At 41.9% G+C, this 26,820-nt stretch overlaps 1 protein-coding gene across 9 annotated transcripts in view; it reads right to left on the reverse strand.

Moving 5' to 3' along the window:
* TLN2 (talin 2) overlaps positions 1-26,820 on the reverse strand; it is a 368,094-nt gene that overhangs the window by 106,421 nt on the left and 234,853 nt on the right. For all 9 annotated transcript variants that reach the window (XM_075897670.1, XM_006127334.4, XM_006127338.3 and 6 more), the window contains 11 exons: positions 25,530-25,628; positions 23,586-23,753; positions 20,711-21,005; positions 17,260-17,426; positions 15,305-15,433; positions 12,176-12,289; positions 8,585-8,698; positions 6,026-6,160; positions 5,487-5,615; positions 3,578-3,680; positions 739-947 (listed from right to left, as the gene is read on the reverse strand). In XM_075897670.1, the coding sequence (XP_075753785.1) occupies positions 739-947; positions 3,578-3,680; positions 5,487-5,615; positions 6,026-6,160; positions 8,585-8,698; positions 12,176-12,289; positions 15,305-15,433; positions 17,260-17,426; positions 20,711-21,005; positions 23,586-23,753; positions 25,530-25,628 (1,662 nt within the window). The remainder of the gene's footprint in view (positions 1-738; positions 948-3,577; positions 3,681-5,486; positions 5,616-6,025; positions 6,161-8,584; positions 8,699-12,175; positions 12,290-15,304; positions 15,434-17,259; positions 17,427-20,710; positions 21,006-23,585; positions 23,754-25,529; positions 25,629-26,820) is intronic.

Raw genomic sequence — 26,820 nt, forward strand, 5'->3', positions numbered from 1 at the left:
GGAGGGGATACTGGACCAAGCCTAAGTGGTGTTGTGAACCTACATGCCAGATCATAACACTGCATGGAGCCAGCCCCAGCCCCGTGGGGCAGGAGTCCAGCTGCTGCAGTAGGATGAGAATGGTGCAGGATTACTCTCTTCCTCCTCCCCTTTTCCTTCCCTCCAGTGTAATATTTCCAGAAAGGAGAAGGGACTCAGTTTCAGCTATTTCCCCGAGTCCCGAAAACCTCTGTGCAGCCCAGGACTCAAGGTACTTACTTAAAATACTCCTCTCTAATTTTGCTTTAAAAAGTAGTACAGATTCAAACTTTCCCAATCAACAGAAAAAGGACCTGTTGTTCTGACAACACTGTAGTAAGATTCAGTAACACTGAAACGTCACTTGTTCAGAGAAAATGGATATTACAGAATGTGTTTCCAACACTGTAGGTCAGGACCCTTCGTTTGTTAACATCCAATGTAGTCTCTTTTTCAATTTCACAATCAAGACCATACAGCCCAAATAAGGCATGGGTAAAAAGCCTTATTCACATGCAGTATGGTACAACAGGTACATCATTGCATCTCTTCAAAAGAAGTGCTTGTAAAGAGAACTGCATTAAGTGCAGGTCTCCCAAAGGTTCCTAGAATATAACATTCCAGCACTGGCAGCATTATCAGTGCTCTGAGTTAAATATTCAGAAGTCACACACTGCACTTTTTGTTCAGCAAGCATATTAAAGCCATGTTGCAACTTACCTGAGCTAACCTCTGCTGACTTTCTGCATCCCCAGGTGCAACCAGAGCCTGTTTTGCTTCCTGAATAAGCATTGCGGAGCCTTCCATGACATCCCTTGCAGAATCTAACATTGCATGTGCTGCCACTGGGTCAGTGGTGGATGCTGAAACACCTCGTGCTGCCTGAGCCAAAGTCTTCAGAGCCTGAGCCGTCTCCCTGGCAGCAACCCCTACATTCAGATTTCAGACACTCCGTTAGTATCCTCTAAGGTGCAATCCGTATTCTTTTATGGCAGCTGAATTGCAAGGTTATGACCCCCTTCCTACGGAACACTGCAAACATTTTAAAATTAGTCTTTCAGATGTGAACATGTTTGAGAAATGCCCAGAGCAAAGCCATAAAATCAATATTATACCCACAAGAGCACATTTCTGGGTAGTTCTAAATCACCCAACAGATCTTTCTGATAGAGGGAGAAGAAGAAAAAAGTAACAGTTTCAAGTTACTTCCAATTTAGCCAGGAAAAAAGTGTAAGTCTTAGCTGCTAGTGGCAATGAGTTCAAAAAAGACTGAATGATTTAGGACTGTAAATTCTATTGACATTTAAGGAGACTTAGGGCCCTAAGAGTCCAAGACACTTTGGAAAATGGGACTTGGTGTTTTTGAAAATTTCACCCAAGCTGGGCAGTGCAGCTTGGGTGAAATTCTGTAGTATTCAAGCATAAATACTACAGAAAGGCTGTCAAGGACAAAACTGCACAGTGGCATAACTTAGTTTCATCATTCAGACAGTCATATAGCAGACCTATGAAAACTGGTTTGTGTTGCCCATCTGACTAGACTTTCAACATGTTTGCAGCCATATTGCCAAGACTTGTGACCCCATAAGGAGTTGATATATATAGCTATCTTGTATTTAATGTAGCTCTTATGGAAATGCAATACATTACTCTGAGTTGTTAAATGATCTGTATTAGACCCCAGAGTAATAGAGGAAAAAAAATCACTGTCTAAACAGTGAAGTGCAGAACATGCTCCATTTATGTATGTGATCTGTTACAATTACAGCACAGAGGTTAACTATGTCATTGACACAACAAAAACACTACAGAAAGGTTTCCATTCACTGCACAGGCCTTCTTTGGTACATCACTTGCTTTGCAGTCTATAAATATTTAGACAGTTACACAGCGGGAATGTAGTTTCACAACCTAATGAATATAAATCACATAGTTGTCAATTAAAAGTGTATTAACATTAACATTCTCAGTACTACAATTGCAGAGTATACTCTACGCAGTGATAAAGCTTGCCATTGCTTCTAGTTTCCATCCCTTCTCTTTAGTGACCTGCAATACAAATTTTACCCTGGCGTATTCCACAGTTACGATCCACAAAAAAACCCTTAACTCACCTCATCAAAACCCTCTTTTTTATGTTAGAAGTTTCTAGTTCTGAATTCTTTTTTTTTTTCATTCGTTTCAAAGGGCACTGCAATGGGAGTCAGGAGCCCTAGATTCTAATTCCAGATTATCCACTCGCCGGAGGTATGGCCTTGTGTGAGTTACTTCACCTTTCTAAGGCACCATTCCCCCTGCGTAACTATTTTGTTTATTTAATCTTTGAGCTCCTCAATGCAGGCCCACTCACAGCACACATACCGATGGGGTTCTGAGCCTGAGACACAGCTACTCACAGTCCCAATAAAAGGGAGAACGAGTTCAATTTTTAGCTTCCTGAAACGTCACGAGCCCAGTCCTTTAAAGATCATGACAAAGTCCTTCAGGAAGCAAGTCAACCCCTAAAATGTCCAATATATCTGCCATGTGGATTAATAAAAAGGGGGGGTCATCTTAATGTACCACAGAGTAACAGTAGTTCTGCCACCCGTGGCATATAAAATTAGCAATACCCACGTGCTAGGTAGGAAACAACAGAACACCATATACCATCACCAAATACCTCACCATTCATTCAAGCACAAAATGATCTACATATTACCAAAGTTGGTATTAGATAAGACAATATAGAGACAGATGCTGAAGAGGACTTTCAGCTCAATAGGAATGCAAGACTTCAAGACGTCTGAATTTTCACTAGACATTCAACACTGACTACGTGTGACTACGTAATAGAAATTTGTGTCATCTAAAACGAATGACATCCGGTTCAAATGAAAGCAACTGAAGTCTTAATCTAATTCCATCAAACGAAACAATAATTGTCATTATGCTTTTTAATCAGTAATACTTAAAAATATCCCCTGGAAGCACTATCAACACTATCAATTTTATTTTAAGGACTAATATTTCACATGCAATTAAACCTGTGCATTGTTTCCCAAAACTGAAAAGGAAGTTCTTTTTTAGAAACAGATCTTTTCAGCCCCTAAAATAATGCACACAAAACACGAGTTAGCAGTGGAAAAACACATCTAGAAAGACTGCATCAGTACTCTTCACTGGCTTCATCCCTTACTATGCACATCTGATGCATGTGTTAGAGATGCTATTTATGCTATGTAGTAGGACATGCACCATCTAGCCAACATAGTGTTTTGGATCACAATACATTAAAACACCAAGTGCTTTCACTTATTGCACTTTCAGAAATATATATATAGCAGCATTTTCTGCTTAACTGGGTTCTCACAATGCTAACCTTCACATGGTGTGTAATTGTACATTGAAGAGCTATCTCCTTCACACACACAAAAAAGATTTGGATTGCGGTCATTCTTTTTTAATTAACAGAAGCTCTAACTTATACTGAATAGCCAGAGACAGGCAGCAGCCTGTGCAAACAGGTGTCTCCTTTTAAAAGGTATCTTATTTTCAGTAGCAATTTCTAGTAACATACCTGTGTAGTGCTCATTGCCTTGAGCGGCACAAGTCAATAGCTGTGCCATTGAGGAACCAACAGCTTTGGAGGTACTTCCAAGGTCCTGAGCACATTTCTCCAACTGAAAAAAAAAATTCAAGAAATAATAGTCACTGTTTAAAACGAATTAAAATAAATTTTTCTTCCAAGAGAAATGGAAAGATTTCCTACCCTCCCCCCATCCTAACTAACATCCACCTCAGCTTCTGAAACCCACTCCTTGCAGCCCTGCATTAGAGAGTCTCAAATGAAGGAAGGCAGCAAATAGCATGCATCATGAAAAGGAAATTAGAGCTTTAAAATGTAGTGCTAATAATTAGCAATATATCTAAGAACATATTTTGCTCTCTCAGCCCACGTGATGGGGTGTGCATACCCCGCACGGAAGCAGGTGGGGTTAAAACCCTCTATGGGTGGAAGAAGCCCCACCCCTTCGCCCAGACTGGGCATGCTCCAAATGCTGGGGCTGCATAAAAGGCAGCAGAGCAGCTCAGTGTGGGCTTGCCACTAAAGGAAAAGGACCTTCAATCAGACCTCCAGGGCTTCACCAGCCAGTGACCCAGAGAGTGGGAGTCAGAGCCCCAGGAGACTGCTGCCAGACAGCCCCAGAACAACCCCAGGGAGAAGCAGCTGCCAGGGAACCTGAGGACCTAACCACTTCAAGGGATGCCACCTCACAAGCACTGGTAGGAAGTGACCCAGGGATGATGCAGGTGCGGCCTCTCCCACCCAGGTAAACCTGCCGTGTTTCGGCCGGATTCGCCACCGAGGGGGTGGCAGACCAGGGCTTGCTTTACCAGGAGGCGAACTCAGGCAGCCACCTCAGGTGCCAGACTGTGGGGGGGAGGGACTCCAGTAGGACCCAGAGTGTAGAAAATTTTGTCTGCTGCTGGTGCATATGTATTCTCTCTGCTCTAGGTGCACAGAGAGGGTGGCGTGCTGTGCTGGAGGAAGGAGGGCACAAAAGACATAACAGGCAGGTAGGAGAAAAGGTGGCATGGGGGTGTCATTTGAGCTCCACTCCTCAGGTGCCAAAATGTGGGCCGGCCTTGTGGCAGACTGCTCTGTTGTGCACAGGGCCCTGGATCAGGACCTGGTGGAGTCAAGTGGGCCTAGGTCCTCCTACTGGGATGACTGGCCCCAACCCCCTAACTTACTGACTTTGGCTACCAAGCTGTGCTATCCAAAGCTAAGAGGCCATCCCCTGTTAACTTTGGCTACCTCTCATTGATTCCAGCCATCCTGGACCAAGGGTCAGCGTTCTCAGACCGTGAGTTAGACTGCTGACAATTCAATGGCTGACTAGGCAGTGTTCACACCTCTGAGTATGCCCCCCAAGAGACGGGGTGTGCATATGCCATGACACCAAGTTAAAAAAAAAAAATCAAGTCATGAGTTCTCTTGTATGTTTCATTACAATTCACTGGCTAAACAAAGGAAAGAAAGACATTAAAAAATCTTTATTACAGCAACCTCAGAAGCTGATTTTCCCCTCTGTTCTCTAGGGCAGAAAGACCTGCCTCCAATCATTATTTCAGTATGAGGACAGGCTTCTTATCAGCATAAAGATGTTTCATGAGGTCGGGGCACTGGAACAATTTGTACAGAGGAAGTGCTGAGAGCCTTTTAACCAAACTGTAAACCCTTGTACATAATGGAAACTATTTGAAGCCCGGTGTGTGCCAATCCTTTCAGCATCCCTAGTTCCAGCACCCATGCATGGTGTTGGGGATGGATTTTGGAAGAGTATTTGTGTAAAAATTCCACTAGAATGAATATCAGCTAAACCAAGTGACTGCTGTTACCACTTGGACCCAAAGCTCCCTAAAGTTATGGGACAGAATTCCTAAATGATGACCATGCTCAGCCTCTTCTGCCCACCATTTACCGTTTCTCCTGGGAGTGGTTTTAACTGTCCATCTAGAGCAGCCATCTTCGCATCTTGCAGTTCATTTCTGAGTGTCTGAACAGTGTTCAAAGCAGAATCAATTTCCATAGGGCCACAAGCCTCATGAGCCTATCCAGAAAATAAACAGAAACTGTGAGTAACAGTAAGCAACTGAACTACTACCAAAAATGGGAAAATTCACCAGTGATCATGTCTTGAGCTATTATCCATCTCTTAACAGACTATGCAGACAGCAAAGGTCATCTTGGCATGTTGCATATCTTGGATACAAAAATACTGCACAACATACTTAGCTTGCCAACACAGGAATTCATTGTCCAGCGCCACAAAGGGAACTCAGACGCATTTAGCACCGCTCAATTTCATTTTAGGTGATTAACTCAGAATCAATAGAGCTAAAAGAACAGCAATGAATACCAACTTCCAAATGACATTTCCTACTGCGCACAAGCTTTTACAAAGTCAGGTGTTGTAAGCCACAATTAACCTCTAACTGCTCAAAGAGGATATTTACTCACCTTTTGGGAGGCAGTTCTTAACTCAGCTAAGCTTGTTGCAAGATTCTTAGCACACTGGCTTAGCTGCATTGCTGCGGCTTGATCACTTACAGTCGGTACTGCAGCTTTGGCTGATGCCACCATCTTACTTCCAGGCTATTTAAAGAGTAGAGCAGAAGTGTTGTGATTTATCAGTTCACACCTAGAACCTTGTATAAATGCTTCAAATGTTCAACTAGGTCTAGAATGGACAAAACAATTAGGTCACTAGTTCTGCCATTATTTGCCAAAACCACAGATTAGCCTGGCAGCCACCTGATTACAAGGACCACTGCAAAGGCATCTAGTTTTACCTCATGTTGCCCCTAGCCAGCCCCAATTTGTTCCTTGTCATTATCCTGAGCAGTGATATCTCTGCAGCAGACACTTTTTCCCCGTTATTTATTTGTATGGTGCCTAACTCAATGGGTACCAGAGTTTGACTGAAGCCATTCAGTGGCTACTATAATACAAATAAATAACAAACAGGAAGTTTAAATATTTAAACAGAACATCTACCATTTTATGCATATACTGACTCAGACATGTATGGACAATAAACATGATACACTTGTAATTTCTTGCAACATTTCTGAATATTTAAAGTTTTTCTTCTCAATATTAGTAAATAGGAAAAAAATCAGCCAAGTAATAAACCATCACTGGATCCGGAGATAACATACCTTGCTTACATTCCAACACTTATTTCCCTGGTCTCCAAGAACTTAAAAGACTCCTAGTGACTTCAATGGGAACACACGGGTGAGTAACTGTGACAGGGTGCTCCAGTGCTGGATGGAGTACCTTGATGACACATTAGGCAGAAAGGAAAGGGGATAATGGCCCTAATTAAATCCTGGTAGGTCAGGTGAGGATGATTGGAGTCTGGGATCAATCAGGCCAAGCCCAGGGAAGTACAGCTCGGCTACTTCTACACTGCAGGATTTTTGCGCAACAACTGTTTTGCGCAAGAGTTCTTGTGCAAAAGGCCTTCCACAAGAGTGCGTCCACACTGCCATGTGCTTTTGCGCAAGAGCGTCCATGGCAGTGCGGACACTCTCTTGCTCAAGAAAGCTCTGATGACCATTTTAGCCATAGGGGCTTCTTGCGCAAGAAATTCATGTTGCCTATCTACATGGCCTTCTTGTGGAAGAGCTCTTGCGCAAGAGGGCTTATTCTTGGTGGGGAGAGGAATAACTCTTCTGGAAGAAGCCCTGTTTTCTGACACTGGACTGTAAATTTACTGGCGCAAGAATGCGCGTGCAGTGTAGATGCTCTGCAAGTTTTTGCGCAAAGCCGTTCATGCGCAAAAAGCCTGCAGTGTAGACGTAGTCCTCCTGTGATTGAGTGGAGGCAGATTTAAACACTAGAAGATTCAGGAAGCTGGAACTGAATGCTGGGAGATTTGATTTGTGATTTTGGGGTGTATTCTTTTTTTGTGTGTTTTGGAATGTCTTTGGGCAGGGAAAATAAAATATGTCTCTCTCAAAAGAGAGAAACAGTTGTCATTTTGCTTTTATGCAAGTCAGATCACAGCCTGAGCTACTCCTGTGACAGCACCATGAGTAGATTCAGACTCAATGTCTTGTTTCACATGAGGTACAGCAGTGACCACTGAAAAGATTCACATCTAGCCCATATGACAGAAGGCACTGCCTGGCAAATCTGGAACCCTTCATCTTCAATGTTTTGAAGGAAGCATGGTATATTGCTTATCACCTGAGGTCTCCTTAAAACCACACTTAAGTTAAATCACCTCTGTCTCTCAAAAAACAATCTTAAAAATTGGAGTGATACTGCCCCGCCTTATAGAAGATTTGAGAATTCTGGACAAAGTCTGTAGCTAAACTAAAAAATGGTACAGTGGTGATACTTCCAGCTTCAGCAAAATGCGTAAAACCCTACTTTAAGCAAGGTCCCAGACATTCATGGCATTTTCGTTTTCTTGCCAGCTGAGCTTCCTTTTTAGCAGCCCGTCTCAATGTAAAGTGTATGACACTTTCACATTTTCAAGGAAAGCTGAACAGACAGTACTATGAGCTACCTGTGCCTCAAATACCCTAATTAGCATTACCTACTAGTAACAAATGACATTCTCCTTACTAAAGGCATACAACCAGTGACTAAACACAGAGGGTACGTCTACACAGCAGGGCTAAAGTCGAATTAAGCTACACAACTTCAACTGCATCAATTGCATAGCTGAAATCAAAATAGCTTAATTTGGCTTTTCGTGCTGTCTACACAGTAGGAAATCTAAGGAAGAACACTCTTACTTCGACTGTCCTTACTCCTCATAAAATGAGGGTTACCATGAATCAGAGTAAGGAGTCCTCCAGCTCAACATTATTTCAAAATAAAGGTTGTAGTGTAGACATGTACTATGTTATTTTGAAATAACGCTGCTGTGCAGATGTACCCAGAGAGTTCTCAATTTGTCCCTCCAATGTGCCATGCCAATGTTTTACTCCACAAAACAAAAACAATTCAAAGTGTTCTCGAGGGAAAAAAAATATACTGCATTTCTTTAGTTCAGTTTACCTGAAGGAAGTTCTGACTGGAATTTATCAGAGCCAACTGAGCACTGAGGTCTTCTGCCTGAGCCTGGCTTCCCCTCACACCCTGAACCAGTTGGGGAATGTGGTCAGCAACATTCTGTTAGCAATAAAGGAGCAAGTTTTAAATGTTACATTTAAAAACTCATTCAGTACTAAACGAAGACTCACATCCTATGAAAGAGACCTATAGAATGTAATAGGGATGATACTAATATGATTCTGTAGAAAATATTTAAAGTTCCACAGAACTTAATAAATCTGAGACTGACTCTTAAAAAAAGAGTTCCTACAGTATCTGGAGAACTTAAGTCTGCCTATAGAAGTCTAAAAGTTACTTATAAAGAAAAGTTAAGAGGTTTCAGTAACAAAAAAAAGATATTTTCATTGATTCAGGAATGTTCTGTTTTGGACATTGTTTTACACTACAAATTGTTTTTGTGTATAGATCTTTCAAGCACCTTTCTTGCCTTATGGTTAGGGTTAGGGTTAACCTTCAATTCTCACCTTTGATATTCAGTTTGTTTTTATTTGACTTCCTGTAACAAATGTTTGTAGTGTTTGTTGTTGTAATGTTCTGAAAATGTATACTGTTAAAATCTATTCTCACCCTTATTCACGTCAGCTCATGTTCACATGATCGATCTCCAATTTACACTCTCCAAAAGTATTTCCCTAAAGTTTAAGTATTCCAGGAAAAAAAACTTCAGAAGAGGACTTTATCTGCTATATAATAAATCAATGTCAAAGCTAAACTAGAATGAATAGTCAACATATAAGGATAAACACCCTTTGCATTTTTTATTGAAAATATCAACTACCTACCAGACAACTCTTTGATATGCCCTGCCCTTTGAGATATGTACAAGCGGCTTCTTTTATTTAACAATTTTTCAAAAACTGTAACGTAAGTGTTAATGTATTTTTCTGGGATCTTTGACTTGAAAATGTATGTCTATTATAGTGGCTACGCTCCTGACTTCCGCATAGTTTCTCGCAGTAGAAGAATATGCTCTTTTGCACTTCATTTGATTTCTTATTTCTCTAGAGGCCTTGAAGCAACATTATTCACAAGCACTAATTAGTCTGCCAGCTGTAGCTAAAACACAAAAGAACAGTCTCTTGTTAAGTGAGTTACTCTGTGCTCTGGCTTACAATTAGGAAAATGTGACAGCATCTCCGAGTGCTTACCTTTGACATATCAAAGCTCTGTGTGCTCAGCAACCCTCTTGTCAGTGAATCTGGAACCCCATAAGCTAACATTGCAGTTTGGCTTGAAAAGGGAAGTTAAGGACATAGATTGCATGTAGGTCGACTGAGTGAACCTGAGTAGAAGTATCAAATTGCTATCCATGTTGTCTTGATACACTAGGTAAGGATTTAATCTCATTACACCTCTAGCCTTGCTTTATAGTGTGTAAATAGCTTTCAAAAATGTCGTTAGTCGTAGTTACCAGGCCAGTGTCATCACTATTAATCATTTCCATATTAACTCTGATGAACATGGTACTTTATAGATATGTAGAAAGTCAGTCCTGCCCAAGTTGATTACAATCTAAATTAGACAAGTCAGGTCTGTGGACTAATGAAGGGGAAGGATCAGTTCAAGTAAATAGGAAGGAAAGCCCTACTCTTAGGCAGCTGTGCTCTCCACTATTATTCAATCTCTTACCTGTATCAGAGCTCTCCCGGAAAACAGACACACACCTTCCCTTCCCCACTCTACAACATTCACTGCATACCAGCTCTGACTATAAAAGAGCAGTCTGCCAGTGGGTCTACGTGACACCTCGCAGCCACTTATCTGGCATGTCATTAAATCTCTTGTAACACACACAAGAAAAGCACAAGTTGACAGCCACAAGTGAAAATTCCTCATTTTCATGAGCTCTGCATAAGACTTTCCACAGTGCATCATACAAATCTCTCCCTGAACAGCCTGCAGGGGGTGATGTACAGGTATTGCCATTAGCAGCCATACTCAGTTCAAGAAGCATGACAGACACCAACCACTACAGGCTGCACCTCTATAATCTGGACTTCCCTCATCAGGCAACATCCCTGCTTCAGCATCTGTTGGTGAGTCAAGCTCAGGGAGAGTAGGAAAGTACTGGAGGGGGGGAGGCTGCCGGCTGCAGGGCTCTGCTCCTGGCCCCAGGACTCTACAGCCACTCCATCTGTTCTCCCAAGTGTCCTCCTTCCAACCCCGCTCCATCAATGCTGGCCCCCCCCTGCTACTGCTGGAGTGGATCCCCACAGACAGAGGGGCCAGCACTGACTTTCCCCAGTCCAGCAAATTCTCTGGTTCGGACTAGGTCTCCAGGGCGTTGGACTAGGGAGGCGCAACCTGTACTAGTGTAGAAGATCTGTACTTCGGCTGTGTCAAGTGCTGCTAATAGACACCAGCTACGGAATGAGTGTTACACTTAATTCCCCGGGTCACTACCCAAGGGACAATGTCTCTTATTTCTCAAGTCAGGATCAATTAAGACCTTAAACAAGAGGTAAGGACTAATTACATAGCAGCAGGATCTGTAAGGGTTCCCTGAGTACTAAATAACTTCAAAGCAGTGCTCCTGAAGCTAGCTCTGGGAAAGGATATAGACTCTGAAGGTGATTCATCATCGAGTGGTTCCCACACAGGGAACTGGCTGTGTAAGCTTCCTGTCAGTGCACTAACTGTAAGGTAACTCCGTAATCCAGTCTGCAACCAAATCTAACAGCTCTGTGCCTGAGGTGCTACATATAGATCTGCATGTAGGGTGCCGCTGATTTATCTGCAGTATGCACCCCAAGAAAGATGGCATTTCTGAAGCATGTTTATAATTGAGATACTTGTAAAAATATTCACATCTGCCCCTCACCTGTAATAGATACTGCCTAAATATCTGTAAAAGGCCTATATATTAGAGCAGGCACACTGCTCCCTCACACATGTACTAAAAAATATTGGCTTTGATTTGAACAGATGATTAACTGTGACCAAAAAAAGAGGCAAAAAACATTCTTAGAGGTGCACACAGTGTTCTATCTGGTACAGCCATGGAATAAGAATCAAATGTTTTAGAGTCAGACTGACAAAAACAACTTAAAAATCTCTCTCCATAGGCACAGTGATTACATATTTTTCAAATATCTAAAAGGGTGTCACAAGGAGGAAGGAGAAAAATTGTTCCTCTTGGTTTCTGAGGACAGGACAAGGAGTAATGGGCTTAAAGTGCAGCAGGGGAGGTTTAGATTGGACATTAGGAAAAAATTCCTAACTGTCAGGGTGGTCAAATATTGGAATAAATTGCCAAGGGAGGTGGTGGAATCTCCCTCTCTGGAGATATTTAAGAACAGGTTAGATAGACATCTGTCAGGGATGGTGTAGGTGGAGCTTGGTCCTGCCTTGAGGGCGGGGGGCTGGACTCGATGACCTCTTGAGGTCCCTTCCAGTCCTATTATTCTATGATTCTATGATTCTATGAAATCAAGGGAGCTGATTTACAGTTTCCCAAGAAGTAAACTGCATTAAATGGGACACATACAACAGACTGTCTATTAAGTGACTGCTTCCTGTATTAATAAATGTTACCTTGCAGCTCTGGACAAGTTGCTGGTGGGCTACCGTGTTCTTGTTGGAAACAGCTGCATTCTGAGAGGCTGCAATCGTCTGAGTGGCAGCAGCTGCTGCCTGTTTAGCCGCAATCTTCAGAGGGGGTGAAAAACAGTTAAAAGGCTTAACTGGTATAAACTTGAGTAAGTCAGAGAACACAACAGGTAAAATACGTACTACTGCATTTAACAGCTGAAACCTATTAAATCATTACCTCCTCTTGACTTAAAGAACTCTGTCATTTTCCACTCCAGATGAAAAATGAAATGATCATTATTATGAATCCTTAAATTTGTAACAACAAAGGGAAAAAACACCTGGCACCATAAATGTTCTAGGAGCTTCCTTCTTCACATTGTTAATCTTTCACCACAAAAACTTATTAGGAATACTGAAGAGCTACAGTTAATATAGTCTACAGCATAATGGAAGGCTGCTGAATCAGATGTGAAGATCCAAAGTAATCTAAAGCAGAAGGAATAAAATACAGTTGTTTGTGTGGATTCGGGAATTTTTCCAAGGAGCCTCTCCCTTCACCCACTTTAATTAAAATGCAGGGTGAAGTAGTAAGTGTAGTAAGTTGAGGGTCAGTAACATGGAGTCAGCAGGCCTAAGGCCTGCAACATAGAAACAGCAACAGGCCTGCAATCTAGTGAGCAAGACTTTGGTTCAGTAACACAGGAGCCAAGAAAGAGGCCGTACTGATAACTGTGTGATTGTGTAAGTTAGGTCGAGCATGGAAGGACACAGAGAGGCACTGGGTACAGACTGTCAGCCAAAGGGGAGTAATGGAACATCTTAATAAGAAACGTTTTGGTACAAAGACTCCCTAAAAACTAATGCACATACCGACCTAGGTTCAGGACCGGGTCGAAATTGACAGCATGAAGGATAGTAAGTGAGCCCCCCTTCCGTAAAGTGAGGGGTGGTACCTAGGCAACAGAGGGTGGCAACCTGGTACGTAAAGAAATGATGTAAGTTGTTTGTACCTGTCTATAAAAGGACACCGCAAAGGGTGCTCTCCGGCCGACCTTGGGGGGGGCGCACTAGGCGCCTGAACGGCAGGTGTCATTGCCTAAACTTACAGAATGCACAGTAGCTTAACTTTGACTAACTGCTGTTAATATCTGATATATGGCAATAGGCCTGCCCGGTGTTGGTACCTTGTCAACGCGGGCCATAGCGCCCAGTGGTGTAACATTGTACTGATCTCTGTTACCAACTGGTAGAGCTTCGCATTTGACAATAAACTTGCGCGATTGATTTCAAACCTTGCCTGCATCTGTTGTTTCCGGGGCCTCTCAGAGATCTCTTGTGTTGACCGAAGTGCACGGGGGTCTAACATTCTAGATAAAGGGAGTACCGATTGTTACGCACGCAGCCGAAAGTTTATCATCACCAATGGAGTAGAGGTCCTGTCAGGAGCGCGCCAGGACAACCCTGACCAGACGACGCTGACACTGACAGTCCAGACCACCGAAGGTACCAAGGTACGAAAACACCGAGGTACGACAGTAAGAGGATGTTTTTTCTGTTAAATGCACAAAATCATCTGCAAGGGCTTTGAATTCAACATGTAAAACATATCAAGGAAGGTAGTAATACCAGCTATCTTCAGATTGCAAAGAAGAATGTGGCACCAAGTTTAAAGCCAATGTAGACAAGTTTGCAAATTAGTTTTTGAGTTTAGATGTAAGCTAAAGTGCTGTGTCATTTAGCTCAATTCACTGCTAAATGCTATAGGCACTTGCCAAAAATGAACTGCACCACCAATCAAGAGGCCGTGACTATGGACTGGAGGGATCAATCAGAGGAGAGGAGGGACATTGCTACATTAGAAGTTCAGAGAGCAGAATCATGGATGTATCTTAAAAAGCATTCTTCATGACAGTTTTGCTAGAGACTACTCAAGGCCAAAAGGTAAGACACTAAGGTGATTGTTTATGGAAAAAATGATGGGATGAGTCAGTTTGAGTCTAAAAATACTGAGGGAGAATCTGAACTCATACTCAGAAATCCAACTACTGGTCTGTCCCTGCTCACCTCCCTCTATTACAAAAATAAAATTTAGCCACTTACCAAATACACTGCAATACAGTTTATTCTTAACAATGTTACCTAATTAACCTACCAAATAAATACATCCATTCTTGAAGGCTTGTTAGTTCATTCTGAAGTTACCACTGGCATAGATCATTCATATAGGGGATAGTAGTAAGATATTTCTACAATAAGACAAAACCTTATTTTCTACAAGGGATACTTACAATGTAACTAAAAAGTTTATTCTAATGGTTCATTGCTTAAATTACCCAAGATTCTCTTCTTTTACACAGACACAGCAGTTTTAATGCAATGCACCTCCAGATGAAGATTATCCACTCAGATCTTCTTCTTGGTCTCAGGCCATGGAAAAATCACAGTTGAAAAACAGTAACTAGAAGAGGGTTTTTTTGCTCTTTTGTACATTTAATTTGTGATTATGAAGGTTAGACTTCTCTAGAAGATTAAAGTAGGCTGAATTTCATCTCCACTGTATAACAAATTGTCTTTTTTCCTCTGCAGCACCTCTGGCTATTATGTATTGCTTCCAACCTCATTTCTGCTCCGTGGCTTCTTTGGTGGCTATAGGGCTAAGCTGTGATGCAGTCACATGTTTGGGGAACAGTTTAAGTGAAACACTGTTGCGCATTAACACAAGTACAGGAAGATGGAAGAGTATGTAAGTGGAAATGAAAGAGTGAACATTTTCCTGTATTTACTCTGAAGATCACCCCACCAAAGTCTATCTGAATGAAATGTCAGAATAAATATAGCAGTCTCAGAATGACAATAATCCCTCTATCTTGTTTCTTACTGACAACTAAACCATGCTCACTAATGAAACATTTAATGTGCAAACTAGTTAGCTCACACCACTCTCAGTCTGGAATGCAACTTTCAAATGACAGTATGCCATAGCAACTGTTTATAGGTCTATTTCTTGTCGTGAACTTGCTATTTTTTTCTAACGTCTGTATTTATATTTGTTGGGCTGTGTCTACAGATATGGGCACTCATAGTTAAAGAAGAGTAAAATAATAGAAACAAGAGAGCTTGGTTTCAAACCTCTAATCTGTTGACAATTTTCTTCTTGATAGCATTCTGAGCGGCTGCATTTGTGGCAACCCGTAGTCCCTCTGCTGCTTCTCTTAGTCTCTGCTGTTGATCTTCATTTTCCGGATTTGCCGCAGCCCCCTGCACGAGAGTTCTCAGTAAAATACAAATCTTAAAAAAATGTCCACGTCTACATATGCACATACATGAGAATACTGATCGGCCTGTGTTTTCTGTGGATTAATGTGTCTCTAAGATGAATTAGAGAAGAAAGTTTCAACTATCACCTCAATTTCAGGCAGAAATTTATAGTTGATGCAGGTTACTGCTTACATTGTTAAATAGGGTGAAGAAGGCAGTCAGACTTGAGGATGTTAAGGACTAGTTCGCTTGCTGATAAGCAAATGCTTATCGGATAGTCGAGTCAACTAGTTAATTCCCCTTCCACTTGCTGCCTCTATCATACAGAGGCAGCAAAAGGTGGGGAAGAAGGGATACTTCAATGTGGCAGCACCGCACAGAGCCCATACCCAGGCTCCGTGCGCCACTGCCACTTTGAAACCCCGTGGCGGCATTTCAAAAGGGCAGCGCCACATGGAGCCGTGGGTCAGCTCCGTGTGCGGCTGCTTTGAAACACTGAGGCAGAATTTCAAAGGGCAGCACTGCACAGCTGACCACGGGCTCTGCGTGGCATTTCAAAGAGGTAGAGCAGCATGGAGCCTGGGGTCAGCAGTCCCCGCACTCAGTGGGACTTCCCGCTGGCCCCGGGCTGCACATGGAGTTCCCCAATCCTCCTTTGAAATGCACAAGAGCCCTAGCAGAGCCTCTTGTACATTTTGAAGGAGGAACACGGAAGTGTCTATCAAGTAGATGGAAATTTCACTGACTACTCGACTAGTAAATTACTCGATATTTAACATCCTTAGTCAGACTTTCAGTACACAGTCCAGCATATTAAAGCACATAGCTCCATTATTTCACACACACTGTCAATATAAAATATTGTTCTTCAGTGCAATATTTAGTTCTACTGGACAATTACATGCTAAAACTTGACACACAGTAAGAATTACCATTGTGTAAATTGTGCATAATCTCTGCTCTAATAATGTACAGTATTTACGTAATCACTGTATTTAAAGTTCACTTTTTAATTTCCAATTTTATCTGGCTTTTGGTAGTTATACTCTGATTGTCAAAATGTTGAATTAGGACTCAAATTTGACACGATAGTTTTTTCCCTTTCTAATCCTGAAAAAGTCAATGAAATACACATCTATCAGGTCAGCAAAGTCACCAAAAGAATATGGAAAGGGTTGGGAATACAAAAAGAATGAATCAATTAAAATGCATACTTCTAGTAGACTTTTAGTGACCGTTCCCAGTGGACGTTATCAAATACAAACCAAACACTCATAGGGTAACCGACTGTTTGGCTACGTCTAGACTGGCCCCTTCTTCGGAAGAGGCATGCTAATTTCTAACTTTGGAATAGGGAAATCCGGAGGGATTTAAATATCCCCCGTGGGATTTAAATAAACATGGCCGCCGCTTTTTTTCCGGCTTGGGGAAAAGCCGGAAAAGAGCGTCCAGACTGGCGCGATCCTCCGGAATAAAGCCCCTTTCAAGTAGGAATAAGAGATCCTCCGGAATAGGGCTTTATTCCGGAGGATCGCACCAGTCTGGACGCTCTTTTCCGGCTTTTCCCCAAGCCGGAAAAAAGCGGCGGCCATGTTTATTTAAATCCCGTGGGGGATATTTAAATCCCCCCGGATTTCCCTATTCCAAAGTTCTAAATTAGCATGCCTCTTCCGAAGAAGGGGCCAGTGTAGACGTAGCCTTTCTGTTTTACAACAATTCCTATTTACAGCCCAGTGACTGCACATATCTTAATTTTTTATAACTTTGCACAAACATAAGTTAATATTCAATGCTTTTTCTTCAGTTCACCATTTCCTGGTAGGTACCTTCGCCGCTTCAACCATGCGGGCTGTAGAATCTGCCAAAAGTTTAGCCGCAGCTAGAAGCTTTTTAGAGTTGTCCATGTCAATTTCTGCCTCAGCATCTGACCTCATAGCATTGACAAGATCTGAAGTGGCTTGAGCAAGTACCCTGGCCTGCCGCACCATTTCACCTACAATATTAACAAGTTAAGTTTTGAATTTCTTCATCTTTATCTAAATTTCTATGTAAAAAATTACCTAAGACGAAATAAATTAAGATTTTCTGAAGTCATCTTTTGAATTAAAATTACAAGTAAACAATTCATTATTCAAAAGCTTTATACACAAAGTGTTTGAGGATGATAATACAACTGATAATGAGAAACTAACATCTGACTAACAAGCAACATGGTAGGGTGAACAGGCATAGCACTACGCTTAATAATAATTATATACCTAATTCTATTTACATGCTTTAGATGAGGTCTTGGCCCCACAAAAGTCAACAGGGCAAGTATTTCACCTCTTAACAGCAATACTACTGATTATGCTATATTAAATAAATTGATTCCTCAAAGACAAAGGACAAGCCTATGCTTCTAATCAGGGGTCATCAAGGTTAACTGTCAATCACCTGTCAAGTGGCTATTCTCTGGCAAGGGGGCAGAAAGAGATCAATATACATTTTAGCAAACAATACAGAACTTCTTTCATCAGAAGAATGTTTGTGTGTTCACAGGAAATGCATTTCAAAGGGTGATTGGACTATAGAATGAAGGGCTAAATCACTCCAGCTTACCTTTCTTTCTCTCCCTATCTCTCTGTGTTTTTCTCTCTTTTTGCCTAAGATGACAAAGGAACCAGTCCTTTGACTTTCAGGGAGGTCCTGACATTTGGTCAGCAATGTTACTGGGAACCTGTGGTAAGGACTCTACCCTGAACCAACCCTAACTTGTTAAGTTTTACTTAATAAGTAGTGGTTTACATTTATTTCTCTTATAGCCATTTTTTACTTTAATGCCTTATTGCACTCCAGTGTTCCCCAATTTTATTTGGCCATAGAACCCTTTTCAGCTTGAAAGAATTTCAAGGAACCCCTAGGGCTTCCAGGGTAAAATCTGTTGGAAAAAGTAAAATAAAAACAAACGCAATTCGTTGAGCCAAAAGAAGAAGAAGAAGAAGAAGAAGAAGGCCCACCAGGTTCTGCATTAATTAGCCAATAAAATAAACTAGCAGAAGCAAATTGCTGAATATTGACCCTTTACTGGGGCAACAGACCTACAATATCTGAATTGCCCAGGAGAGTGCAGAATACGTGCACTGGGGAAAAATCAGAACCAGGGGTGTGTTTGGTGAAAGCCAGCATGTGACTGGAATTGTTGAAGGAGGGCTGCAGCTATACGCAAACACTCAGGGTGTGACCTTCGTGCAGTTTGTGTGTGACCCAGGCTGCAAGCGACTATAGCAAAGGACTGTGAGGCACCCAAGGTTGTAGGATATGTGGTGACACAAACCCTCGCTGGTCTGGATTGTACCCTGGAATGTGACAAGCATCACATGAATGTACAACTGTGAATTATATATAAACCCTCTCTACAGCAGGGGTGGCCAACCTAAATCTGAGAAGGAGCCAGAATTGACCAATGCACATTGCCAAAGAGCAACAGTTCTATGTCACCAGCCCTGATCATCTCCTCACCACCACTCTCAGCACATCCCATCCACTGGCAACCCCACCAGTCAGTGCCTCTTTTCCTTTTCCTCCTGCTCACTGGGATCAGCTCTTTCTCAGTGGAAGACACAGGGGAAGAGGGGAGCATGGGTGTGACAGACTCAGTGAAGCGGGTGGGAAATGGCAAGATCCTAGGGAAAGGTGGCCTAGGGCAGAGCTGGGGGTTGAACAGTGAGCACCCTCCAGCCCAGTGGAAAGATGGCACCTGTAGCTCCAGCCCTGGATTTCGTACCTATGTAAGGAGCCGCATATTAACTTCTGAAGAGCCGCATGTGGCTCTGGAACCACAGGTTGGCCACCCCTGATCTAACGTCACCGTATCCAACGTTTCTGTAACACTCTTTCTTCGGAGTCACGATGTCAGTAATATACGATTTATCCACGGCACACAGGTATTTCATACAATATATATAGATGCAGAAAAGCACACTAGCTAAACCATAATTTTAAGTGACTTATTCTCTTGAAGTCACTGAATATAAAGTTTAGGATACTGTATTATAATTTTCATTTTGAGGGAGAGGGAAGGTTTAATTAACAATATTTTTTATTTGCTCTGTATCTGTTGGCAATACCTTTTTTTGCTGCAATTTCTCAACAAAACAGTCTCTCACACTTATGTCCTATTTCAAACATAGCACTAGTGAAAAGAGAGTCAATTTAAAGCTCAAACATCTGAAAATTTTCATTTCCTATATTTACTCATAACACGAAAGATAACTATGATTGCACAGGTAAAAGTTCTGAGTGTATTTCACTTCCATGTTAATCTATAAGTGGATCTACAGCACAAGGAGTAAAACATGTAAAACAGGATAGTGTGATTAGCAACCCATAAACACTGACTGGAATATTAGAGCAGTTTTTAATAAATACAATTACTTTAAACCTTTTTAATGTATTAGATTTCCAGTAGATGGTGTCCCTTAATTACATCGTAACAACTCATACTGCTAGCTTGTTAGAATAATTTGGTCTCAGTTAGTTCATTTCACTTTTCTAAAATGGAATTGTATATCAAGCTCATCGAATATTAGGACTTTGCTTGGTTTGGTTCCAAGGGCCATTTTCTTTAAACAAACAATTTAAAGGTTCAAAAGCTACACTGTAACATATCCAAACACATAACAGAAACAAAATTCCTGCCTGCTAAATAAATATGTAGGGAGTTAATTACTAGCAAAGAATAAAATAGCTGACTAAGTATTTTAATGGACAGTCTTCACATTTAGATACTCTCATGAAGTAAAGCAGTGCAACACAATCGGCAAGACATTACACTGGCCTATCATATACATTGGATCCTTTCATTTTCCAGGCACAATATTAGTTGTCTCCGAGGGGTAGTTGTGTTAATCTGTAACTTTAAAAAACAAATAGCCCTGAGCCCCTTAGAGACTAAAAAAAATCTATAACTAGATCTATCTACCCCTGTATATTTTGTATCATGAGCTTTCGTGGGCCAAACCCACGTCCGAGGATACATATTTGTTAGGATCTATGCGCTACAGTATTAGCTGTGTTAGAGTTCTACATGTATCCATTATGTAATTGAGAAGACCCCCCTAATGCTCACTTATGGCAGCTTTCATACTGTGGTTAGAATGACTGTTCATGGGAGCCCCAGCCTCCGGACATCACAAGGGTTGAGAAGGATTTCTGACATGCATTACTGGAAATGGGTTTCTGTCAGTGGGAATCTGAGTGGGCTGAAAGAGAGAGGATGAAGAGAAAGCAGCTCACCAGCATCCCCCATGGAACTGAAGATACTTTCAGTGACACACATAATGGTATCTGTTGCCTGGTCATAGCGTCCGATGGGCTCTCCTCTGCTGGCAAACTGCCGGACATGCTGCAAGAGGTCATTCAGGGCCTGGCTGACTATACTGGCTGCTGCGCTGACCTGCTTCAACAGCTCAGAGTCATCTGTGGCAGCCTGACAGGCCCTGACACAATTCTCCACTGAACGATCCACCAGCTTTCCAGCCTCGATTAGTTGTTCCTGGCATACGGGAGAGCTGATAGTGGGACTCACAACCTACATTGAGAGAGAAGATGCTGTTTAGAAAAGATTTAATAAGCCAGAAGTTACCAGCCCACGCTTGACAGGTGACACATCCGTCTCCCCAGCATTACAGAAAACAGTTTCTTCTTCATCCTCATCTCAGGCAGGGAAAGAGCAGTCAAGCATATATTCACTTGTGCCCCAATGATTTACCAATACTGAATCAAGTTTAACTCTTGGCACCTGCCAGATGATTGTTTTTATCACTAAAAAGCCAACTGTGGTGTATTCAGTACTTAGGAAACTAGACACACAGTGAGATCTGGGAGGGAGTTTGGGTGAAGTTGTGACCTGGGGCATGGGATTGCGGTGCAGGGTTTTGGGTTGTGACATAGGGCAGGAGGGGGGCGGGGGGTTTGTCCTAGGGCAGAGAACTGGGGTGTAGGAGGGGGAGCAGGAGTTTGGGTAATGATATAGGGGATTACTTTGCAGGGGTTTGGGTTGTAACCTAGGCCAGAGGGGATTGTAGTACAGAGTCTGGGAGGGGGTACGGGCTTAGGAGGGGAGCAGAGGGTTTGGCTTATGTGGGGTAGGGAGCAGGAGAAAGCTTATCATAGGAAAAGTGATCCTTTACTGAAGTTTAATTAAAGTTAGTGTTATAAAGCCTCCCACGGACAGACTATATTTTGCTAAAGCCAAAAATAACTCTTGAAAAACCAGATAAGAGAGCTGTGCATCTAAAAGTACCAACTCCCAAATTGAGCAACTCTACTCTATGTGCTCTAGTGATGAAACAGCCATCATTCAGGTATGTCAAGAAAGCTACAGGCAACAGAAAGAAGTCGGGTGAGTTTTTCCACAAAAGAAAAAAGTCAGTGACTGCCTCCTGCCATCTTGCAGAAATTTAAAAGCAGTCAGAACATCACGTTCAGTTAATGATCTCACATACTCATTATACAAAACCTGGCAGACATTGTAATGAAGTAAAAAGTATTGAAAACCGAGTACCACAAATTGGGAATGAATTTTATTATATTCTTGGAGGTGTTCTACACTAACTGAATGCTCATTTTCCAACAGCAATTAACCCTTAGGCCTTGTCTATATTTATCTGGAAATCTCAATAATCAGTCAAAACTGATGGATCTCTTCTTGTTCCCATCAGAAACCATGAAATGATGTAGAAGCATATAAATCTGAACACAAATCTTTCTGCAAACCTGGCTTACATTTCTGTTCTGATGAAAATAATCCAGGTGAACATGTGTTGGTTATAGGTTTTGTTAAATATTTCACATAACACCAGACAAGTTGTGTTTCAAAGAGTAATATTTTCAGCATTTTTTTATCAATATTAGCTCTATAGCAGTTGATATCAATTATCTATGGGCCTTCCTCTAGGATAGTATGGCAGCTCTTCATTTTCTAAAGGCTGCCTTTGATGTTCACTGTAATCTAACAAGAAACCAAACCACAAATACACTAATCAGTAGTTGTTTAACAAATAGTCTAGTCATGGCATGAAGGGGAAATAAACATGTGCTTCATTAAATAATCACAACCATGGAAGGCCAAGTTGTGAAATGCTCACAGCAGTAGCAATCAACACCTTGCAGAGAGGACCACTGAGAAACAAGGCACTGTCCATAAGATTTCTTGGAGATAGAACCCTAAATATCTTTGCAGAATTGTATCTCTTAGTAGGCACTCTAACCCCAGGATATTCAAGGATAACTGATTAAAGCAAATTGCCAGTACACCCAGGGAATAGTCTAACCCAGGGGTGGGCAAGAATTTTCGCAAGGGAGCTACTCATGAATTTTGGTAAGTTGCCACGGGCTGGTTCTAGGGCCCCTGAAGGAGTGGGGCTTTGGACAGAAAGGATGGGTCTGGGGCTAGAGAGAGTGTGTGTATGAGAGAAAAAGACAGAGAGAGACCAGGACATTGTGGCACAGACTGAGTATATGCGAGAGGCACAGAGACTGGGAGAATGTGTGTGGTACAGTGACTGGATGTTTGTGTGTGACAGGGTGTGCATGAGGCAGAGGGCGACACAGACTAGGTGTGTGACGGTGTATGATACAGGGAGTGTGTGCTGCCTGCTGCTGGGGAAATTTTTGAGAGATGCAATCCACAGTCTGTAAGATAGGGAAAGCTGTTCTGCTCTGTTGTCTCCCCCTCCCTTGCTCTGCAGAGATCGTGCAGAGGAATGGGGAATGTGTGTGAGAGAGAGAGCTGGCTGTGGAGAAAACAGCACACTGCCTCTCAGTCATTCACCATCCATACTTCAGACAGGTGCATCTCTGCTGTGTATCCCTTTCCTGACCCCTGCTCTGGGGCAGGGAGGACACCCTGACTTCAGCATTGCCTCCCCAAGACTCCCTGCCCTGCACAGCTCAGCTGCAGCACAGAGGAAAGTGACAGGGTGGGAGGAGGAGGAGACAGCAGAAGACAGGCTGCTGGCTGGAAAGTATGCACGCTCTGCTAATCAGTTGGGTAGGCCCGAGAGAAAGGCTGGGCGGGCTGGACATGGCCCACCCCTGCTCTAAACAATGATTTTGTAACATACTGAAACAGACACATTGTCTCTTTCAAGAAGACCGTTAGCCTTACCTTGGCACACGCCACAAGCTGAGAGGTGGACAGTGCACATTGCGTAGCAGCAGCAATAACCCTGTTCTGAAGGACCATATCTTCAGCAACTTGAGCCACATTCTTAGCTTTCAACACCAACATGGCAGCAGCATTTGCTACAGCTTTGGCAAGACTCATCAGTACATCCTGGCAAAACAAGGAACAAAACTTGACCTGAGCAGTCAGATATACTTGTTAGCGTCAGTATTTGGGATTACTTAAACTATAATCTTCTGATTTTTAAGAAGACACAAAGCTTCTACAAAGGGCATGTTATGGTAGATTCCCAGGGAAATGTTGCAATGTCTTATCAAGAAATGCTCTTTTTTACACACGGCCTGTTTATAAGATAAACATTTTGTGTGCAAACAAGCTAATAAGCTGAGTGAATAGATCACCTTTTGGGAATTAGTAGAACTACACACTTTAGATTTGTAATAGCCAAATGCAAATGCAAGATATTGACTCCACACCACAGTGCAATGTAGAGTTGTAATCCTGGAGTAGATATGTGGGGAAACATCATTATATGAACATGTGAAGTTGGTTACTAGATATGTACAAACAAAACCTGAGTTGATCTCACTGGGTAATTGATGATCTACAGCCATGTATTTTACCTACATGGTAAAGTACAAAGGATGCCCCTTCTGACACTACAGGTTGAGTACAAAGGATCCATTGTATAGAAAAGCAAAAGAAAATGACATTGCAACCTTAATTTATAAACAGAAAGTGTGGCTAAGGATTATCCATCTGCTAGGACAGTTTTCTTTAACACTATAAAAATATTGGCTCCAAGCTGAAATTCCTCAGAGGCCCCAGCTTCAGAAGATGTTTTCCTTTTCAAGAAAAAAATAATTTGGTTGTTTGAAGCTATAAAAGTGGTTAATACCTGTAGTGTTATAATTCAAATACACAACTTTGCATAAAATTCTGCTTCAGTTATTTTTGATACAACAGAGCTGGATTGAGACTCTCCAAAATAACCATATTATTTTGTTTAGCAACATGCCTTCTTAGACACCACATCAGTAGTTTTTCAATGTAATTTTAAGTATTATGTTTACTAAATGCAGTAGGTAGTCAAGGAGAGTACTTTAACTTGACGTATTGATGTTCTGGCAAATAGCAAAATGATCGTCTAAAGGTTCAAAAATACAAAATTTATATAATTGAAACAGTCCTACCATCTCTGAAAACATACTGTATAAGCAAGTAGTACTAAATTGGTCTGAACTGCACATGAGAGAAGATGGTATTTATTTTGTGCACTGAATGTTTATTTGGGGCAGGATAAAATCATTTAAGTGTCACAAATTCAGAGGTTATGGCAAAAAAAAAAATCCAACCCTCTAAATGGACTAGAAGGCCAGATAACGGGGCGTCCTGGTACTGACTGAAATATCTAGGCTCTTCCGTTAAATAAGCAAAGATGCATAGAACTGTGATGGCTTTGATTATATTACTGAAACACATAGACAGCTTTACTGTTCAAATAAGTGTTTATATATAGAAAACTCTATCTGTTGCTTTAGATTACCTCTTTTTGGTAGTAAAGCAAACCTGTTCTTAGTCAGGGTGTGTTTCTTATTGAGCATTTAACAACAATGATTCTAAACTACTAATGGGTGACTGGGGTATTAATCCACATAGGAAACATGCCCTGCTGACTATGAATATTCATTTTAAGCTGTATGAAAGAGGAAAACGTTGACAAAAATAAAACACAACTAAACTTTTAAACCTATTAAAGATTTGGAACAGTTCACATTTTGGTCAAAACTATACTAATCAAACTGAAATACAAAAGACTTGTGTGCAGACATAGGATAACATTACTTGTGAACCTTACATACAGTAATAGCAACCTTCACTATGGCATTGCATGGTTCTGGCAGTAAGCAATTCACATGACCTTACCTGAAATCTTTCATCAGTTTCATTCTCGCCTATCTGTCTCAGGAGCTCCCCACTGGCTTGTCCAATGCTTCCAGCTGCAGTTAAAACTGTTTGGCGAGGCTACAAAACAAGTTAATGAAAAGCAAATACATTTTTCTTTAACTTTGTAATTCTCTGAAGTCACCTTTGTTATTCACATTACTGTTTACAGGGTAATGCCACTGAAATCTCTACTCAAGATGCTTCTTAGAGTATTCTTACTTTTCCTTATTACTACTAAACGTAATCTGCAGCATCCTAATGACACGAGTGAATATGTTGCTGACTGTGAGAAGAAATCTGATCAGCTTTAATGCACATCATTATAGCAGCTGAAGGAAAGGTTTGCTGCTTGGAAGTGGTCACAGAGGTCTAGATTTGCCTTAAAAGTGCAAAGATCCACGGCAAACTGGCAGCAGATACTAAAACTCAGGCCAGACGGTCTGAAATATTAAATTCTGTCTTGGTCAGTACAATTTCCTATTTCAACACAATTTTGATGTGGGCCTTAGGTCAGAGCTGGCGAGAAATGGCCCACCAATCCTTTTAATTTGGCCCACGACCTGCCCCACTGGGACCTTCAGGCATGGAACCAACCAATGGGAGCTAAGAGATTATGCTGGGGTGGGAGCAACAAAAAGAGCCTCCTCCCCTCCCCAGCACGCGGCACAGAGAGCCACATGGAGAAGCCGTCCACTTAGAGCTGCTTGGAGCAGCTTGAAGGCAGGAAACCTGCCTAAGGATCCCACTGAGCATCTGGCTGGTAGCCACCTAGCTAATAACCTCCCAGCCTGACACCCCACGCCCTCCTGAACCCATAATCTCTGCCCCAGGTCACAACGGCCTCCCAGACCCTGCACCTCCTTCTAAAACCCTCCCCCAAACCAGAATCCAGACCTACACCCATACCCCTCTCCCGGACCCTGCATTCCAATCCCCTGGTCACAATTCCCTCCTTCACCCAGACTCCCTCTCAGACCCCACACCATCTCCGGCACCTCAGTGCTCTACCACAAGCTCGCTTCTGCACCCAACCTCTTTCCCAGATCCCACACCTCTTCAAAGAAAATTACAACCCTTTGAGCTGTTTGGAGCTGCTTGCAGAATGAATGCCCATCCCTGCCTTAGCGTCACTCTGATATTAAAGACAAAAAAAAAATCAGAATCCAAGACAGCAACTTGATTTTTCATATTAGCCACCTGAATGCTGTGCAGACAACTTGTGAAAATCTACTTCATAACTCAGACAAATGGCTGGAGATTCTAAGGCTAG

The sequence above is a fragment of the Pelodiscus sinensis genome, chromosome 14 (genome assembly GCF_049634645.1).
Source record: "Pelodiscus sinensis isolate JC-2024 chromosome 14, ASM4963464v1, whole genome shotgun sequence".
Lineage (NCBI taxonomy): Eukaryota > Metazoa > Chordata > Testudines > Trionychidae > Pelodiscus > Pelodiscus sinensis.